The sequence below is a fragment of the Brachionichthys hirsutus genome, chromosome 12 (assembly GCF_040956055.1).
Source record: "Brachionichthys hirsutus isolate HB-005 chromosome 12, CSIRO-AGI_Bhir_v1, whole genome shotgun sequence".
Classification (NCBI taxonomy): domain Eukaryota; kingdom Metazoa; phylum Chordata; class Actinopteri; order Lophiiformes; family Brachionichthyidae; genus Brachionichthys; species Brachionichthys hirsutus.
Window position 1 is genome coordinate 12,276,109 of NC_090908.1, and position 17,841 is coordinate 12,293,949.

The 17,841-nt window shown below is 54.8% G+C and overlaps 1 protein-coding gene across 1 annotated transcript in view; it reads left to right on the top strand.

The window, feature by feature from the left end:
* The window catches only part of LOC137901934 (kalirin-like), a 39,712-nt gene that overhangs the window by 13,078 nt on the left and 8,793 nt on the right, over positions 1-17,841 (top strand). Inside the window, 35 exon segments of the mRNA XM_068745968.1 lie at positions 55-270; positions 369-491; positions 1,006-1,128; positions 1,314-1,505; positions 1,700-1,831; positions 2,326-2,424; positions 2,506-2,637; positions 3,682-3,804; positions 4,791-4,982; positions 5,072-5,241; positions 5,385-5,559; positions 5,723-5,972; positions 6,042-6,208; positions 7,117-7,236; positions 8,021-8,089; positions 8,152-8,301; positions 8,389-8,538; positions 8,639-8,753; positions 8,838-8,953; positions 9,161-9,283; positions 9,498-9,680; positions 9,799-9,920; positions 10,005-10,071; positions 10,163-10,272; positions 10,334-10,403; positions 10,499-10,588; positions 10,765-10,857; positions 11,004-11,115; positions 11,621-11,811; positions 11,894-11,995; positions 12,064-12,215; positions 12,301-12,403; positions 15,912-15,990; positions 16,065-16,226; positions 17,510-17,517. Of these exon segments, the coding sequence (XP_068602069.1) occupies positions 55-270; positions 369-491; positions 1,006-1,128; positions 1,314-1,505; positions 1,700-1,831; positions 2,326-2,424; positions 2,506-2,637; positions 3,682-3,804; positions 4,791-4,982; positions 5,072-5,241; positions 5,385-5,559; positions 5,723-5,972; positions 6,042-6,208; positions 7,117-7,236; positions 8,021-8,089; positions 8,152-8,301; positions 8,389-8,538; positions 8,639-8,753; positions 8,838-8,953; positions 9,161-9,283; positions 9,498-9,680; positions 9,799-9,920; positions 10,005-10,071; positions 10,163-10,272; positions 10,334-10,403; positions 10,499-10,588; positions 10,765-10,857; positions 11,004-11,115; positions 11,621-11,811; positions 11,894-11,995; positions 12,064-12,215; positions 12,301-12,403; positions 15,912-15,990; positions 16,065-16,226; positions 17,510-17,517 (4,581 nt within the window).

Here is a 17,841-nt window from a genome sequence, read left to right on the forward strand (position 1 = left end):
AGGCGGATTGAGATTTTAAAAAAAAAGAAAATGTCTTCCTGTGTTTTTTTGCAGGAGCTTCTCTCCAAGAAGGAGTTTCCTGCCGACGCGGAAGGATCTCGCCGGCTGATCGAGGAGCACGCGCAGCTGAAGAAGAAGGTGCTGAAGGCTCCGGTGGAGGAGCTGGACCGGGAAGGCCAGCGGCTGCTGCAGTGCGTCCGAGCCAGCGATGGCTTCTCGGGGAGGAACTGCATCTCGGGCTCCGCTGACTTCCAGAGCCTGGTGCCCAAGGTCCGCCCCCCGTCGCCACGGGCCCCTGAAAGCCACCGTTCTTCATCCACAGAAACGCACCCGGACGTTATCGATCTCTCTCCCTCCGTCTCCGTCAGGTGGCCAGTCTGCTGGATAAGCTCCACTCCACCCGGCAGCACCTCCATCAGATGTGGCACGTCAGGAAGCTGAAGCTGGACCAGTGCTTCCAGCTCCGCCTCTTTGAGCAGGACGCCGAGAAGGTGAGGTGTTGGGGGGGGGGTCAGAGGTCCATCTGAGGAGGTGCTTTTCAGAATAAAAGGCCTGCAGTAACAGTTTTGCTTAACATACAGGAAACCTCCGGGATGCTTTTATTTTGTAAACGCCACCACCTAGAAATCCGGAAATAACAAAACACTAAATCCTGGGATTTCTGAAATCGACAAACCGATTTAAAAACCAATATATCGTGGTGACAGACGCCAAAGTTTTAAATAGCTGCACACACACACAAACACACACGCGCACACACACACACACACACACACACACGCACGGGCGCCAGCGGTATCTCGCTGCACGCAGGAATCCAAACGCAGGAGCGGTAAATATTTACTGTGAGACAAACAAGAGGGACCGACGACGTTGTAGCCGAGGCGGTTGCCATGGCGACCATTGTTGTAATACTTCCCCGCGTGCCTCTGAAGCTGTTTTTTTTTTTTTTTTTCTCTCGTTCACGCGCCGCTCACGCCGCCGTGCGTGTTTCTTGTGTTGCAGATGTTCGACTGGATCCGCCACAACAAGGACGTGTTCCTGCAGAGCCACACGGAGATCGGCCGGAGTTACCAGCACGCCGTGGAGCTGCAGACGCAGCACAACCACTTCGCCATGAACTCCATGGTAGCTGATGACGTCATCGCGTCGCGCGTTACGTCACTGGGCGTCATGGTGGAGACCAGTGGCGCTAAGAATGAGTGGTCTGAAGTTAGCTAGCTAGATAACGTTAGCTTCGGCTACCTTAATTACTTGAATTGAGGTCATCAGTGATGTCATTCTTAAAGCCATATCCACCCCGTCCTTCCCAGAATGCCTACGTGAACATAAACCGGATCATGTCGGTGGGGGGCCGCCTGGCGGAGGCCGGCCACTACGCCTCCACGCAGATCAAACAGATCTCAGGTCAGCTGGATCAGGACTGGAAAGGTTTCGCCGCGGCGCTTGACGAGCGCTCCACCATCCTCGCCATGTCGTCCGTCTTTCACCAGAAGGCCGAACAGGTGAGATTCCTCGCGTTTCAGCTGTTTTTATAATTAGCATCTCTGTATCCTATTAATGCTAAGGCTACAGTAGAACTGCCGGTGCAGACTGTCGCCACCTGCTGGTCAGGAGCAGAATGTGTGCATTATTTCATTGATGAATCTTCCTGTGAACTGATTATTCATTCATTCATTTTATTGTGTGGTTTCCTCAGTTCCTGTCGGAGGTGGAGGCCTGGTGTAAAGTCTGCAGCGAGGGAGGCCTCCCGTCTGAGATGCAGGAGCTGGAGCTCGCCATCCACCGCCACCAGAGCCTGTACGAGCAGGTCACCCAGGCGTACACCGAGGTAGGCGCCGCTCCGATCGCCCGCACTGGCTCTCAGTTCCCGCTGTGATGTCACAGAGTCGTACCAGCCGTGTGAAAACCCGTCTGGGAAGTCTCCGGCGCTCCTGCTGCTGTCTGGAGTTTTATCTGTCGACGGGTCGCCGCCGCTGCTGCTTCGGCTCGGTTTCCACTTATCTGCTCACAGATAAGGTCGTATTTACGCAGACTAGCAGAGTCCGGGAGATACGGCGCCGTTTCAAGCAAGAGAAACGCGAAGACGTGACAAACGCTGAGGCTAACGAGAGTCTCCTTATCGCGCCCTGTTGACTCGGCGCGTTTATTTAAGGTGGTTCCCTCGGGTCGTGACGTCACGCCTGTCCTGCGCGGCGACACCTTCCTGTCGGGTCCGCGTGCATCACAATCTCGCTAAAATATCCGTGTTTTGGCGAGGGAAGAGAAGAATCGATCGACCTTCCTGTCTTTGCTTTCTCTGATCCCGCCTGTCTGTGCTTCCAGGTGAGCCAGGACGGCAAAGCCTTATTGGACGTCCTCCAGAGGCCCCTGAGTCCCGGTAATTCTGATTCGATGACAGCCACGGCCAATTACTCCAAAGCGGTCAGTGCCGCCAGCGCTCCGGTCCGCTTCCCGGCTCGGGATCGATGCTTTCCTCGCGTTGACGTCTGCGTTGTCCCGCAGGTCCACTGCATCCTGGACGTCGTCCACGAGGTTCTCCACCATCAGCGGCGCCTGGAGAACATCTGGCAGCACCGGAAGGTCCGCCTGCACCAGCGGCTGCAGCTGTGCGTGTTCCAGCAAGACGTCCAGCAGGTCCACAAAGAACACGCGCGACACAAAACGCACCTGCCGGCCAGTAGCTTCGCCCTCCACAAACAAGGCCGGCCCCCTTTTTTCCCCGGACTAACACATCGAATGAATTAAAACTCCAGTCATATTGAGATGGATGGATTTAGAGGGAGATGGGCGGAGAGAAAGGACCTCCGAGTGCGTTTAAACGTTTATACGTTTAGGGAACGAGGGGGGGGGGGGGGCGGAGCAGCGAGAGAAGGAGAGATGGTATCGGCGGCTATAAATTCAGTGAAAACAAAGCTTCGCCGAGAGGCGTGGTCACGCTTTAGTCTCTACGAGGCCCGAGACAGACATAGAGACGCATAAAGCTGCACAGAGGACGAGAGACATGCGTAAAAAAAAAAAAGAAAGTGCGAAAAGGAGCAAGTGAGAGAGCGGGCTTCCCCCGGCCGTCCGTAAATCACCGGGGGGCGGGCTGATTCCGAAGCGGCGTTGTTGCGCCGGAGGATATATATGCGACCCCAGAGAGGAAGAGGGGGGAGACGCCGGAGCGGAGCCGGGAAGAGGACTTATTAGGTGTGTAGTTTTATTTGGCACTTTTAGTTTGGACGTTCAAAGAAAGATGGTCCAGCTGCAGTCGTGACCCGCCGCCGACCTCCGGCGGCGCGGTGACGTCACGCGCCATTCTCCTCCGAGCTGACGGGTTAGCACGCGGCTAAGGTAGCGTCGGGAAGGAGGCGGTTCTGGAACGATGAAGGCCAAGCCTGCGTTCAGGTCCGATTATGGTTCCCGTGCAGAACCAAGCGGCGTGTGCGTGATGGGATGATTTAATGCCTTGCTCATTGGGCCGTGAGGCGAGGCGGGAACATCTTTTTCTTCTTCTTTCATGTTCTCCGGGTGGATTTTAGAACCTGCTTTCTTATTCAAGGTTGAATAAAGTGATAGATGCGGTCCTCGCCCTCGCCTGTCCTCTTCCGTCCAATCAGAGACCTCCCCTGTCCCCGTCTCTACTTTTCTGGTCCGGCCAGGACGTGAACCTCGTCCTCCATGTTTCCTCTCATCCAGGTGATGGACTGGATAGAAAACCACGGAGAGGCGTTCCTCAGCAAACACACCGGCGTTGGGAAATCCCTCCACCGAGCGCGGGCCCTGCAGAAAAGACACGACGACTTCGAGGACGTAGCGCAGGTGAGTCCGCCCAAATATGGTCGTAGGAACGACGGCTGGTCTCGCGGGCGTGCGTCTACTGTATTTGAATTGTTATATTTAGAAACTAACCAGCGTAAATCCATCACAGACAAACTCCAAAGTTAGCAGTTTGTTGTCGAAGGAATGTTTATTCTCCTTTCTCGAGGGACATCTGTAAGTAATCCGCCCTGATTAATACCAAATTTTCAAAAACCGCAAAGAGCCGGTGATGCGAAGACGCACGAAGACGAGCCTCCGCATATCCATTTATGGACACGAGACTTTCCCGGGAGCGTCGGTTAGCGCTTGGGAAGCGGGAGCGGCGGTGAAGAAGATAAACCCACATCGGTGCTGAGGCTTTTTAGTTCATCCCATTCCCATTCCCTTCTCCCGGGAATCTCACCAGTTTTCCTCTCTGGTTTCATTTATGGCAGAGAAAATGGGTTTAAACTCTCTTTATTGTTATAGCATTTAGCTCCACTGTGTAGCATTAGCCTCACTGCTCTGAAACATTAGCGTAGCGTTAGCTAACATCTGTAGCGTTAGCATGGCGGATCCATCTGACCGACTGACTTGAACCTGGTTGCGTTGACCTTTAACCCCGGCTGATAATAAACGGGGGAATGTCCGCCTCCTTTTTCTAGCTCTTTTTTCCCCCCTCCCTTCTGTCACCTCCTCGGGCGACTTAGAACTTTTTTCGGTGAAGTTCCAGTCAGGCGTTAATCGCTGAAAGAGTGAAAGTTAATCCTATGAAGAGAGCGTCGTGTTGTAATCTGAGGTTTACATTCTGGATTAGGATTAACCTTCATGGATCAGCATGTTTCGGGTCAGATCCTCTCCCTCTCTGTTTTCATTAGCGTAGCTATGCTAATGCTTAAACTCTCCTCTTCTGTCATCTCTTATCTAATCCTAAACCGAAGCGTATAATCTCACGTAAATTATCATCTGTATCCCTGTGACGCATCCACGATACTTCTTCCTGTCAGAACACCTACACCAATGCAGACAAGCTGCTGGAGGCGGCCGAGCAGCTCGCCCAGACCGGGGAGTGCGACCCCGAGGAAATCTACAAGGCCGCCAGACACCTGGAGGTCCGGATCCAGGACTTCGTCCGGCGGGTGGAACACAGGAAGCTGCTGCTGGACATGTCCGTCTCCTTCCACACGCACACCAAAGAGGTGGGGCGCCGACAAGCCGCCCGCGGCGCGATCAGAGGTTCGACGTCCCGTAAACGTGTGTCCGTCCGTCCGTCCGTCTGTGTGTCCAGCTGTGGTCGTGGATGGAGGAGCTGCAGAAGCAGCTGTTGGACGACGTGAGCTGCGACTCTGTGGATTTGGTTCAGACTCTGATCCAGCAGTTCCAGCAGCAGCAGACGGCCACGCTGGAGGCGACGCTCAACGTGATCAAAGAGGGGGAGGAGCTGATACAGCAGCTCAGGTGACGATCGCTGCGAGAGAGCGAATTAAAGAGGTCGAATCCGAAGCCGTTAGAAAAGAGCACGAGGTTCCTCCTCCTCGTCTTCTTGGCTTTGGCCATCGTGTGGTAGCACGCCGTAGAGCGTCTTCCCTCCGTGTCCGCAGAGACGCAGCCATGTCCACAAATAAGACGCCCCATTGCAGTTCCATCGCTCACATCCAGGGGGTGCTGCAGCAGCTGGACGAGGCCCAGGGCCAGATGGAGGAGCTGTTCCACGAACGCAAAATCAAGCTGGACATCTTCCTCCAGCTGCGCATATTTGAGCAGTATACCATCGAGGTAAGAGAGGCGCATTTGTTCTTCCGTCCGTTGGCTCCTCCTCATCCGGGTCCGGGTCCGGGTCCGGGTCTCGGGGAAAGCCGCCGTCACACCGGCCTTCTTCACCGAGGCATTCCCAAGCCAGCTGAGAGGGATAATCGCCCCTGGCGTTTTTGTCCTGCAGGTCACGGCGGAGTTGGACGCCTGGAACGAGGATCTGTCCCGTCAGCTGAACGACGCCGGCCGGCCGGGCTCCGGCGGCGGCGGCGGCGGGACGGGCGGCGCCTCCTCCGGCAGCTCGGAGGACATCGGTCTGGCAGAGCAGCGGCTGAAACGACACGCAGAGAGGAAGGCGGCCATGAACAACATGACCTACGAAGTGATGCAGCAGGGCCAAGACCTGCACCAGTACATCATGGAGGTCCAGGCTTCAGGTATTTGTAAGCGTATAAATATTTCAATTTTTAGCCGGCGCTAACTTGTGTGCGCGTCTCTCCGCTCAGGGATCGAGCTGACGGGGGAGAAGGACATGGATCTGGCGTCTCAGGTTCAGGAGCTGTTGGAGTTCCTCCACGAGAAGCAGCAGGAGGTGGAGGTCAACGCGCAGCACACCCACACGCGGCTGGAGCAGGTCCTGCAGCTGCGCCACCTGCAGGCGGAAGTCAAACAGGTAAGAACTGCTTCAGCTCGCTGCAGGGGACGGGGAAGCGCCTCTTTAGCCTGCCGCCTCCCTTTAGCGATGGACGAGTGGGAGGAAATCGACTGTTAGACTCCCAACGGACCGTTTATATATCGCACGATCAATAGCGACAGAACCGTGCGCCTACAATACCCACAATGCACCCACGCCGATCCGAGCAGGCCGTCAGGGTTAGCTTTGCAGCGGAGATGAGGCGTGAGCTTCTGCGGTTTACTAGATCTGATTCTGATTTGGTCTTTAAACGTCCAACGGAGCGAGTCGGTGCCGACCCAAATGACTTCCCTCGGGGGGGGGGGGGGGCTGTCGCGTGAAGGAGCTCCGAGGACGCTGTGGCTGACACGGGAAGCACACCGCCGCTGCAGATGGATGAGTGTGAATAATTTATGAGCTTTATGGGAATGTGCTAATGACAGGCAAACACACCTTCCCCTGCTGCTCGTTCGGATTCTCCGCTCGCAGATCCTCCCCGTAACCAACGGCGACCTGCAGCTGCAGCGGAACGAGACGCTCAAACGACTTACAGCTGCGGCGATAAAGAAAACGCGGCGTGTAATTATTTGAATAATATATCGAATGGAATTCATGGAAAAGAAAAAAAAACTAAACAAAAAAACAGCTTTATTGTAAAGTTTTATTCTTGTGCGTCTCTCTAGCGGCCTGCGCTGCCATCTGCTGGCGATCAGTGAAACAACACCGCCGTTCACTGGCGCATGATCGGCATGCGCATCGATTACAGTCGGGCGATCAATACGTGCACCATTAGTGATTCCAAGCAGAGAGTTACCCAAATCTAGTGAGGTTCTCTGACGCGTTCCCTCGTCTTCCTCACGCTGTTCTTCATCGATCTGCACTCTCATACGCGGCGTTCATTTCTCCAGGTGTTGGGATGGATCCGGAATGGTGAGTCCATGTTGAACGCCAGCATGGTGAACGCCAGCTCGCTGACTGAGGCGGAGCAGCTGCAGAGAGAGCACGAACAGTTCCAGATGGCCATAGAGGTACGCGCACGCACGCACGCACGCACGCACGCACACACACACACACACACACACACGCACACATCCTAATTATTGCTTCACAAACCGGGCTTACTGTATTTTAGTGGCAATTATTTCAGAAGTATCGGTTTGAATAGTTGCAGATGCACACACACACACACACACACGCACGCACGCACACACACACACATTTGTCATCTGCTACCTCAATTATTTCACTCTGCACTGATTTTGAAGAGTAACAGATGCTAACGCACAAATGCACATTAAGGTGCATGTAATGTGTGTGTGTGTGTGTGTGTGTGCGCGCAGGGCTTTAAATCACTGACTGCAGGAGTGTGTTCGCACTCAGGGGTAAAAACCCCCCTGTCAGCAGACACACACACACACACACACACACACACACACACGAGTTTTCTGGTGTGTGTGTGAACATGAAGTCCTGCATCCTGTATCGGACTTTCCTATGCTGCCTTAAACACACACACGCACATACACACACACATACACACACACACACACACACCTTTACGTTGGCGTGGACTCCACATGTAAACATTCAAACAGGTAACGCTGCAGAAACATCAGAACAGGTGAAGGAGGAGCAAATACAATAGAGCCCTCTGATTGGCTCAGACCAGAGTTTTCAATAAAACGACAGTCGAGAAAGGAAGTGGTCCAAGGCCTGAGCCGCCCCCACCCCCACCCCCGTTGTTATTATAATGTAAACCTTGATACCTTATACTGCTATGATTTCTCTCTCTCCTCTCCCCCCCCCCCCCAGTCTCTCTTCCACGCTAACTCTCTCCAGAAGACTCATCAGAGCGCCCTGCAGGTCCAACAGAAAGCTGAGGTAGATCCAAACCTTCCCCTCATCGTCCGGTCCAGCTTCCCATTAACCCTCCTGTCCTCTAGATGGTGCTGCAGGCGGGCCATTACGACCCGGAGGCGATCCGAGGCTGCGCCGAGAAGGTGGCCGTCCACTGGCAGCAGCTGATGCTGAAGATGGAGGACCGGCTGAAGCTCGTCAACGCCTCCGTGGCGTTCTATAAGACATCCGAACAGGTTCGAAGACGCTCCCGATGCGCGTCTCCTCCCAGAGCTCGGAGCGGGAGTGATGCTTCTCCTCCTGCACCCCCCCACCCCCCCCAGGTGTGCAGCGTGCTGGAGAGCCTGGAGCAGGAGTATCGTCGGGATGAGGACTGGTGCGGCAGCCACGATAAACTGGGACTGTCGGCGGAGAGCGACCACCTCCTGCCTCTGATCAGCAAACACCTGGAGCAGAAGGAAGCCTTCCTGAAGGTGACCGAACACAAACACACACACAAACACACACACAAACACAAACAAACACACAAACACGAACACGCTGGAATAAAACCGAAGCGTTCCTCTGCTCCAGGCTTGCACTCTGGCCCGGAGGAACGCCGAGGTGTTCCTGAAGTACATCCACCGGAACAACGTGAGCATGCCCGGAGCCGCCGGCCACGCCAGAGGACCCGAAACGCAAGTGAAAGGTCAGTGAAGGCGGCGCCGGCGCCGACCCCGCCCCCGCCGACGTGAACGTCCGGGCTGGTTTAACGGCGCTCGTTGGTCTGCAGCCATCCTGAACGAGCTGCTGCAGAGGGAGAACCGGGTCCTGCACTTCTGGACCCTGAAGAAACGACGGCTGGACCAGTGTCAGCAGTACCTGGTGTTTGAACGCAGCACCAAGCAGGTGTGTGTGTGTGTGTGTGCGTGTGTGTATGTGCGTGTGCGTGTGTGTGCGTGCACGCCACTGAAATGCTGGGACATCTGGATTTCTGCACTTAAGGGACCGTTCCTAAAATCAGGGAGTGATTTATTCTGAACTGTAGAGGTTTTATTGGTTCTGTGTGTGTGTGTGTGTGTGTGTGTGTGTGTGTGTGTGTGTGTGCGTTTGCAGGCGCTGGATTGGATCCAAGAGACAGGTGACGTTTACCTGGCCACGCACACGTCACCCGGTGACAGTAGTGAGGAAACACAGCAGCGCCTCGATGACTATCATCACTTCAGACTCACTGCCAAGGTGTGTGTGAGTGTGTGTGTGTGTGTGAGTGTGTGTGTGTCTGTGTGTGTGTGAGAAAGAGAGAGAGAGAGAGAGAGAATGAATCCTGGGGATTTAAAGCCTTTCTTTTTAATGTTTAAAAATGATCTTGTGAAGTTAGGAAGAAAAAAACATCAATGGAAAAAAAACCTTTTGTCACGATCAATCCCAACCCAATAATCAACCCCCCCCCCAGCAAACCAAGGAGAAGGTGAAGCTGCTGATCCAGCTGGCGGACAACCTGGTGGAGAAGGGCCACGCCCACGTGCCGGAGCTGAAGCGCTGGGTGAGCACGGTGGACCGCCGGTACCGGGACTTCTCCCTACGCATGGCCAAGTACCAGGAGAGCCTGGAGAGGAGCCTGGGGGTCAGCTCGGAGGTGAGGAGCCCCCCCCCCGTGCTTCCTGACATTCCCAACTCGATGCCGGGAATCTGCTTCGATCCGGCGTCCCATTTAGTTTGGACTTGAGACGATCAGACGACGTTCCTGTGTGCAGGACAACAAAGACTTGGAGTTGGACATCATCCCCGCCAGCCTGACGGACGACCCGGAGGTCAAACTCCGTGACCCCAACCCCGAGGTCAACGAGGAAAAGAGGAAGTCTGCCAGGAAGAAGGAGTGAGTGGCCGGACGGCGGCGTGACGGCTGGCCGGTCGCGCCATCGGTCCATCCCCTAATCGACGGCGTCTCTTCCGGTCTCAGGTTCATCATGGCCGAGCTGCTGCAGACGGAGAAGACCTACGTCAGAGATCTCCACGAGTGTCTCGAAGTAAGAGCACCAATGTAGCCCCCCCCCCCCCCCCCCCCCCCCCCGTCACGGCAGATGTTCTCACCCACCGACCCCCTCCTGTGTGCGTCAGACCTACCTGTGGGAGATGACGAGCGGCGTGGAGGAGGTTCCTCCGGGCATCGCCGGCAAGGAGCACGTCGTCTTCGGCAACATGCGGGACATCTACGACTTTCACAACAGGTGAGGGACGCGCCGCGCCCGTTCACCGTCTTTAGCCCTTCTGATCCCTGACCGTTTCCAGCATTTTCCTCACGGAGCTGGTGAACTACGAGCAGCTCCCGGAGGACGTGGGTCACTGCTTCGTCACCTGGGTGAGACCCGGTACCCGGGATGAACCTCCTGGATCCCGTCCTCCGTCGGAATCGGGGACCCTTTGCAAACGTTCGTCTTTTTCCTTGTTTTCCAGGCGGATAAGTTCCACATTTATGTCGATTACTGCAAGAACAAACCCGACTCCAGTCAGCTGATCCTGGAGCACGCCGGCGCCTTCTTCGACGTGCGTATTCCGTCATCGCATGGGAAGTAGTCGATTAAAATGAATCCCGGCTTCTGGATGTCTTTGGATCCACTTTGGATTTAAATTTGAAGTCAAACAGGGTTAGAAATAAGAGTCTGCGTGCAATTCGCCAGCAGAGGGCGCTGCTTGATTTGCTTTCATTTGTGCCCGACCAGGACATTCAGCAGAGGCGTGGCCTGGCGAACTCCATCTCCTCCTACCTCATCAAACCAGTCCAGAGGATCACCAAGTACCAGCTGCTGCTGAAGGTGGACGCACACACACACACGTGCACACACACACACACACACGGGGCTGAAATCCACCCGCCGCCGCCGCCACCGCCTTAAATTGTCTCCCGCCCTTCCGTCCCGTCTGCGTTCCCCGTTCAAACGTCTGTCCTGTCCCGCCGCAGGAGTTGCTGTCCTGCTGCGAGGAGGGTAAAGGCGAGATCAAAGACGGGTTGGAGGTGATGCTGGGCGTCCCCAAGAGAGCCAATGACGCCATGCATCTCGCCATGTTGGAGGGTAGGAACCTGAAATACGTTCGGAATGTCGTATCTGCTGGAAGCTTCCAGCAGAGCCCTCGGATCATTAATGTCTTAATTAATAATCGAGTCATCTTTTCATTTCTACGCAGACTGATCACGCCGCTGAAGGACGGCAGTCTTTTGATATTTAAAATCAATATTCTTGACTTTATTAACCAACATGATTGTTTTTTAAAACCATTTTCTTTGTCAGACATTATTAAAGGACACAGAAAGTATAAAATAACACGAGTCACGCTGCTAAAACTGTTAAATCAGCGCAGCAAGATTACAGCCAATCAGAGCAAAGTGCCTGGCCCCGCCCCCCCCACACCATGTGCTACTCAGTTATTCAAATTTCATTGATATCAAACACGGCTTGGCTCCCATTCGCAGCAAATTTCTCACCTGCAGCACATCAGATGTTGAGTCTCGGTGCTCTTCCTCTTCCTGCTCCTCCTCCTCCTCCTCTTCCTCTTCCTCTTCCTCCTCCTCTTCTCCAGGATTCGATGAAAACCTGGACGTGCAGGGCGAGCTGATCCTGCAGGACAGCTTCCAGGTCTGGGATCCGCGCTCGCTGATCAGGAAAGGGCGGGACCGACACCTCTTCCTGTTTGAGTTCTCCCTGGTCTTCAGCAAGGAGATCAAAGACTCCGCCGGCAGAACCAAGTACCAGTTCAAGCACAGGCTGCTGGTGAGCCGCACACCTGCGACAGGTGCGGATCGGTGGGCGTGTCCGTGCGCAGGTGTCCTGACGATGCGTCCTCCATCCGCAGACGTCAGAGTTGGGAGTGACCGAGCACATCGAGGGCGATCCGTGTAAATTTGCTCTGTGGGCAGGAAGAACTCCGTCCTCGGATAATAAGACCGTCCTGAAGGTGCGTTAAATGGAACCGCCCCGCCCCGCTAATGCTAACGCTAACGCGTCCCGCTGTGTCTCCTGCAGGCGTCCGGCATGGAAGCCAAGCAGGAGTGGATTAAAAACATCCGGGAGGTGATCCAGGAGCGGATGACTCACCTGAAGGGGGCGCTGAAGGAGCCGCTCCATCTGCCCAAGGCGCCGGCGCCGACCAAACCCAGGAATAACTCAAGAGGCAAGCACGCAAACGGTTTCCTTTCTCTCGCGCCGATGTTTGCGTTCGCCGGCGAGTTCAATAAAGTTTTGTTCCGCGTCCGCGCTCAGGGAGGGAGGCGAGGACGGCGACAGTCAGGGAGACGGCAGCAGCCAACCGGATACCGTCTCCATCGCCTCCAGGACGTCCCAGAACACCGTAGACAGCGACAAGGTAGGAGACGCACGCACACGCACGCACACGCACGCACACGCACGCACACACACGCACAGACGCACGCACACACACGCACAGACGCACGCACGCACACGCACGCACACACACGCACAGACGCACGCGCACACACACACACACGCACGCACGCACACACACACAGCTGGCGTTCGCCGTTGTGCGTCGGACGCAGCACGGAGGCCGTGTGGCTGACGACGAGCTGATGAGCTGCACCTGCTGCAGCGCTGCGGGGTTTCCCGTGCAGCGACAATGGGAAGGGGCGGAGTCTCGGCCCGGCGCCGCGTGTCGACGCCGTCGAGTCAAAGATGTCTGAACGCATCCTGATGCAGGACGGGTTGATTCTGAGAAAACGCCAGTTTGGTGAGACGGTTGTTTTGGGTTGTTCGGATTTGAACCGGCCAGCGCACACACACACGCACACACGCACACACACACACACACACACACGCACACACACACACACACAGACACACACACACACACACACACACACACCCGCCCACACACGGCCTCAAACAGATGTCAGTCATGGCCTCCCGCTGTCGTGTTACAGTGTGGCCTTTTCACCGCACAACCCCACGCCTACACACAACCCTGCCTCTAAATGTCAGACGCACACACACACACACACGCATGCACACACACACACACGCACACTAATGAACTTCCTCGGCCATTCTGCGTGCAGGCGGATTGTTTTTCGCTTTATTTTCGCTCTGTATTTTGGGATCCTCCTCCTGTTTTCCAGAAGCCACGCCCACATTTCATTTTGGGATGCTCCTTATTCCGTGTGCCGACTCAGCGGCGCGCCGGGACGCGTCCGGGAGCCTTTTGCTTTTGCTTTTTTTTCCGTTTATTCCTGTTTTTGATTTGTCTCTGTGGGGTGTCGGAGCTCCGGGTACTGGAAAAGTCTCTCTCTCTCTCTCTCTCTTACACACGGTACACCATAATAAGGCGAGGATCGGCTGACTCAGGCGTTCCAGAGCCCGTAGACGAGTGGGAAGCGCCCCTCTTCCGGTTGTTCTTGGCGCGGTTTTCCCGTCTAGCGTTCTCTCCGTTCTCTCTCTCTCTATGCTTCTCTTCAAATAAACGGATGATGGCGTTGAAGATGAGGGTTCGACACCTCCCTATGCCTCCATCTGTTCCTGCCACAACAAGTCCACGACGCGGTTCCGGTTCTGCGCTGTGACGCGTTTCGTTGCCATCCAGAGGTTCCGGTTCTGCGCTGTGACGCGTTTCGTTGCCGTCCAGAGGTTCCGGTTCTGCGCTGTGACGCGTTTCGGGTCAAAGTTAAATACGTGTTGTGACGTTTTTTATATGGAATCTCTTTTCCGTGATGTTTCGCCGGCGCTGAGTCGTCGGTGGCTTTTTAAGATTTGTTGACAACACGGCAGGACCCGGGGGTTGAGCCGCAGACCTGGAGGTCAAAGGTCACGCGCTTATTTTAGCCTCCGCCTTCGGTTGCTGCGCGAAAAGGAACGTTTTCAAAACGCAAAGGAGAGACTTAAAATAGGAAAGAATTCCCGACCAATCCGTTAGAATTCCAGCCGATCCTTTGTTCTTTCCTCTTCACAAACGTTTAAGATCTGAAAAGTGTGTGTGTGTGTGTGTGTGTGAGGGCATACAGTAGCCATCTGCTGGTCATATGACATTTGTATCACACACACACACACACCGAGAGTGACGATCCCAATCAGACCGTTGTTTGTGCAGAGAGAGGGAGAGGGAGTGGGAGAGGGAGAGAAAGAGGGAGAGGGAGAGAGAGAGAGAGAGGGAGAGGGAGAGAGAGAGGGAGTTGTCAAAAGACGGAGCGAGCGACGGCGTGAGGGAGACTGAAGACGAGAGGTCGACATGCCAAAGTGGATGAGTTTCAAACTGTTCAAAGAGAGCAGCAGAGTGAGTACAGCGCGGATCACGCACACGCAGGCACGCACACGCACACACACACACACGCGCACACACACGCGCTCCAGGTGTGTTAGCATCGTGTTGAAGTTGAATAAACGTTCCTGCCGACGGTTTCATGTTTGTCGTGCAAACATCACGTCTGTTTGAGCCGTTCAGGAAACAACTGGTTAACTTTAGTACACGGCTAACACGGCACACGAAACGCGCGCGTGTGCGTGCGTGTGCGCGTGTGCGTGTGTGCGCGTGTGTGCGTGTGTGCGTGTGTGTTTAAACAACTAATAGTCCAGTATTTGAACGCAGGCCTCTTTGTTGTTCGTTCTGCACACTCCTTTGCTTTGTCTGGATTGTCCCTTTGACCTCTTGTCCAGCCGTCCTGTCCGTTTGACCTTTTGACCCCTCGTCGGTGGACCTTTGGACGCCGCGTCCAATAATCCTGCTCGAGCCGCAGCGGGAAAAGGTGCAGCCGCTGGTTCTCGTTGCGGTGCCGGTCGCTGAAGCGAACGCTAATCCAGGTTGCTCGTCGTGTTGACTTTCACTTGGCGTGTGTGTGTGTGTGTGTGTGTGTGTGTGTGTGTGTGTGTGCGTGTGTGTGCGTGCACAGGACGCGGTTAATGGTTAGACAGGGTGTGTGTGCGCCGTGCAGACAGACAGGAAACGGGCTATTAGCGACCGCAGAAATGGGATAAATGAAATGGGAGCTTCAAAGTGTTTGTTGGTCATTTCATCCAGTTTCAACATTTTCAAGGCCTGAATTCTTTGGAGTTGTAAGAGCGAAGAAGAAGAAGAAGAAGAAGAAGAAGAAGAATGCCGGTTAAACCCAATCGAGTCCGAGATGTGTCCTGATTGGAGCTTTTACTTTAGTCTCCTACTTTAATCCAGTTTGATCCCGGACTGGTCGGACTGGTTTCGGTGATGCTCCCATGCAAGCCAACAACAAACACCGGGTCGTCCTATATCAGGCACGGCGGTGCGTTCGGGCCGCCGGGCAAACCCTGCGGTCCGAAGTCCCTCGTTACTCATCGCGTTGATTAGCAGATGTGGATGCTAAAGATTAGCCGACTTATCAGACTGTGGCTGGACTTTCCCACTTCCTGTGATGTCACCCAATTTTAGTTTCCAGGAAAAAAAGGATCTTTTCCCATCTTTATTCGTCCTGATCGGGCAAAAGGAGCGCTTGTTTCGCTCGCCTCGAGGTGGCTGGCGTTTGCTGCTCCTATCCTAATCAGGGGAAGAGAGGGTGGGGGGGGGGGGGGCATCTGTCAGGGATAAACTGACTTGCACCTCTATAGAAACAGTCGTCCTTGTTGCTAAGAGATCTTTAGCCTGGCAGAATGCCACCGGGTCACACACAACGCACACACACACACGCACACACACACGCACGAGTGACATTTTCCGAGACGGTGACCGTGGAGCAGAAAGGCCGTGCAGAGATTACGGTCACTTTTACACCAGCAGCGGTTTGTCAGTGCACTGCTCCGAGGCTCCGCCCCTTCCTGTCACACCGACGAAACAGAAAAGACGCAGGATAACGATTGTATAGATATTTATTGTCGTCTTTCTCCGTGTCTGCCTGCAGCTCTCGGGCGGTTGCGAGTTGACCGTCGTCCTCCAGGACTTCGCGGCGGGATGCAGCACAGAGATGTCGGTTGGCACCGGTGAGGGACGCCGTCCGCCGCGGCTGCACGAGTCAAAATAGAGAGACCCTTACGAGCGTGCCCTTCCCCTCCAGGCCAGACGGTGGAGCTGCTGGAGCGGCCGAGTGAGCGGCCCGGCTGGTGCCTGGTCAGGACCACCGACCGCAGGCAGGAGGGACTGGTTCCCAGCTCGACGCTCTGCGTGTCCCACTCGCGTTCCGGCGTGGAGATGGATTGTTTCTTCAGCTCCGGCAAAGGTAGGAACGCGGAACATGGCGTCCGCCGTCGAGTCTTCATCCGCCGTCGAGTCTTCATCCCGCCGTCGAGTCTTCGTCCCGCCTGGTCATCGGGTCCACTGATTTTAATCAGTCACGCCTCTGTCTTTAATAGAATTCGAGAATTATCGATTTGTTTTGACTGTGAGCTCTCATAATAATCACGTGTGCACTGACCTCTACTGGTGAGATGATGGTACTACACCATGGCTTTAACTTTAAATACATAGAGGCTATCCTTATGAGCCGTCGCTGGTTTACGGATCTTACATTTATTGTACCCCCCACACACACACACACACACACAGATCAGGTGATTCCATGGTGCGTTTACTGACCTCGAAATGAAACGAACGTTTTGTTTTTCCCCAGTAAAGGATTGCAAATCAGTTACAAGCATCCGCTAAACATGGCAATACACACTTGCCTGTGCACGCACACACACACACACGCACACACACACACACATAAGACATTCATAAAAGAGGACAGACAGAAAGGACACTCTGTTCCACGACGGTGGCGGCGCGGAGTCTCGTGTGACGGATCCGACTTCTGAATAGAAGTGAATGAAATGTTTTGAGCACGAAGAGAAGGAGCAGGAAGCGACACATAAAGACAAATCCCAGCGCTGATGAGATCCAGGTAAACGCAGGTAGGTTATAAAACACCACCATCATCATCATCATCATCATCATCAGTCTCATTCTCAGAAAAGCCCTGACCACCAGACTTTCCCAGTGGCAAGCGAACGCCTGGCGCCGCCGCGGCGTGTCGTCGTTAACGAATAAAGAATGAACCCTGAAGCGTCGCAGATTAAACGGACCTGAGTAATCCCGTGCAGTTTGCGTGTCTTGTGATCGCCGCGTCTCCCGCCCTCCCTGCAAAAATCCATGCTGATGTTAGGCTCCGCCCACCGGATTCAATTTTCCGTTACAGTGGGCTCGTTTTGAAGTGGGGAAACAAACCGAGCTGCAGAAAAGCACTTGATCTCGGCTGAGTGCATGTACCTGCTGCACACGCACACGCACACACACGCACACACACACACACACACACACGCGCACACACACCCATACGCACAGTCAGCTGTTCAACATCTGTTTTCCAGAGCGGAATGTCGTGCATGAATTTCCCGCTGACTCATCCGTTTTGGTTGGAATACCAGGAGCTCTCTCCTACATGCCCCCCCCCCCCTTGTCCGGGTCCGGATGAGGTGCGAGCGAACCTGTCCGGGTGTGTCCCGGGTGCGTTCACACCCGTAGGTGATTCTGTGACGTCAGCAGACGGACGAAACCGGGAGACTTTCGTTCCAAGCGACTGAAGCGTGAGGGAGGACGGACCAATGTATATGCTCCTCCCCCGTCGGCTCCTCCCACCTCTCTCTCTCCTCTCTCTGTGGCTCACACACGGGACACCTGACTCATAAATGAACGACGGACAGAGGTGTGTGTGTGTGTGTGACGGTAGGATGTGTGTGTGAGCGAGGATGAAGCGAGGCCGGCGTTTCTGCGAGTGGATCGTCGCCCGTTGCTGCTGCTGCTGCTGCTACGGTACAGGTGGGACGGAGATGTGTGTGTGTTACTGTACACTGGAA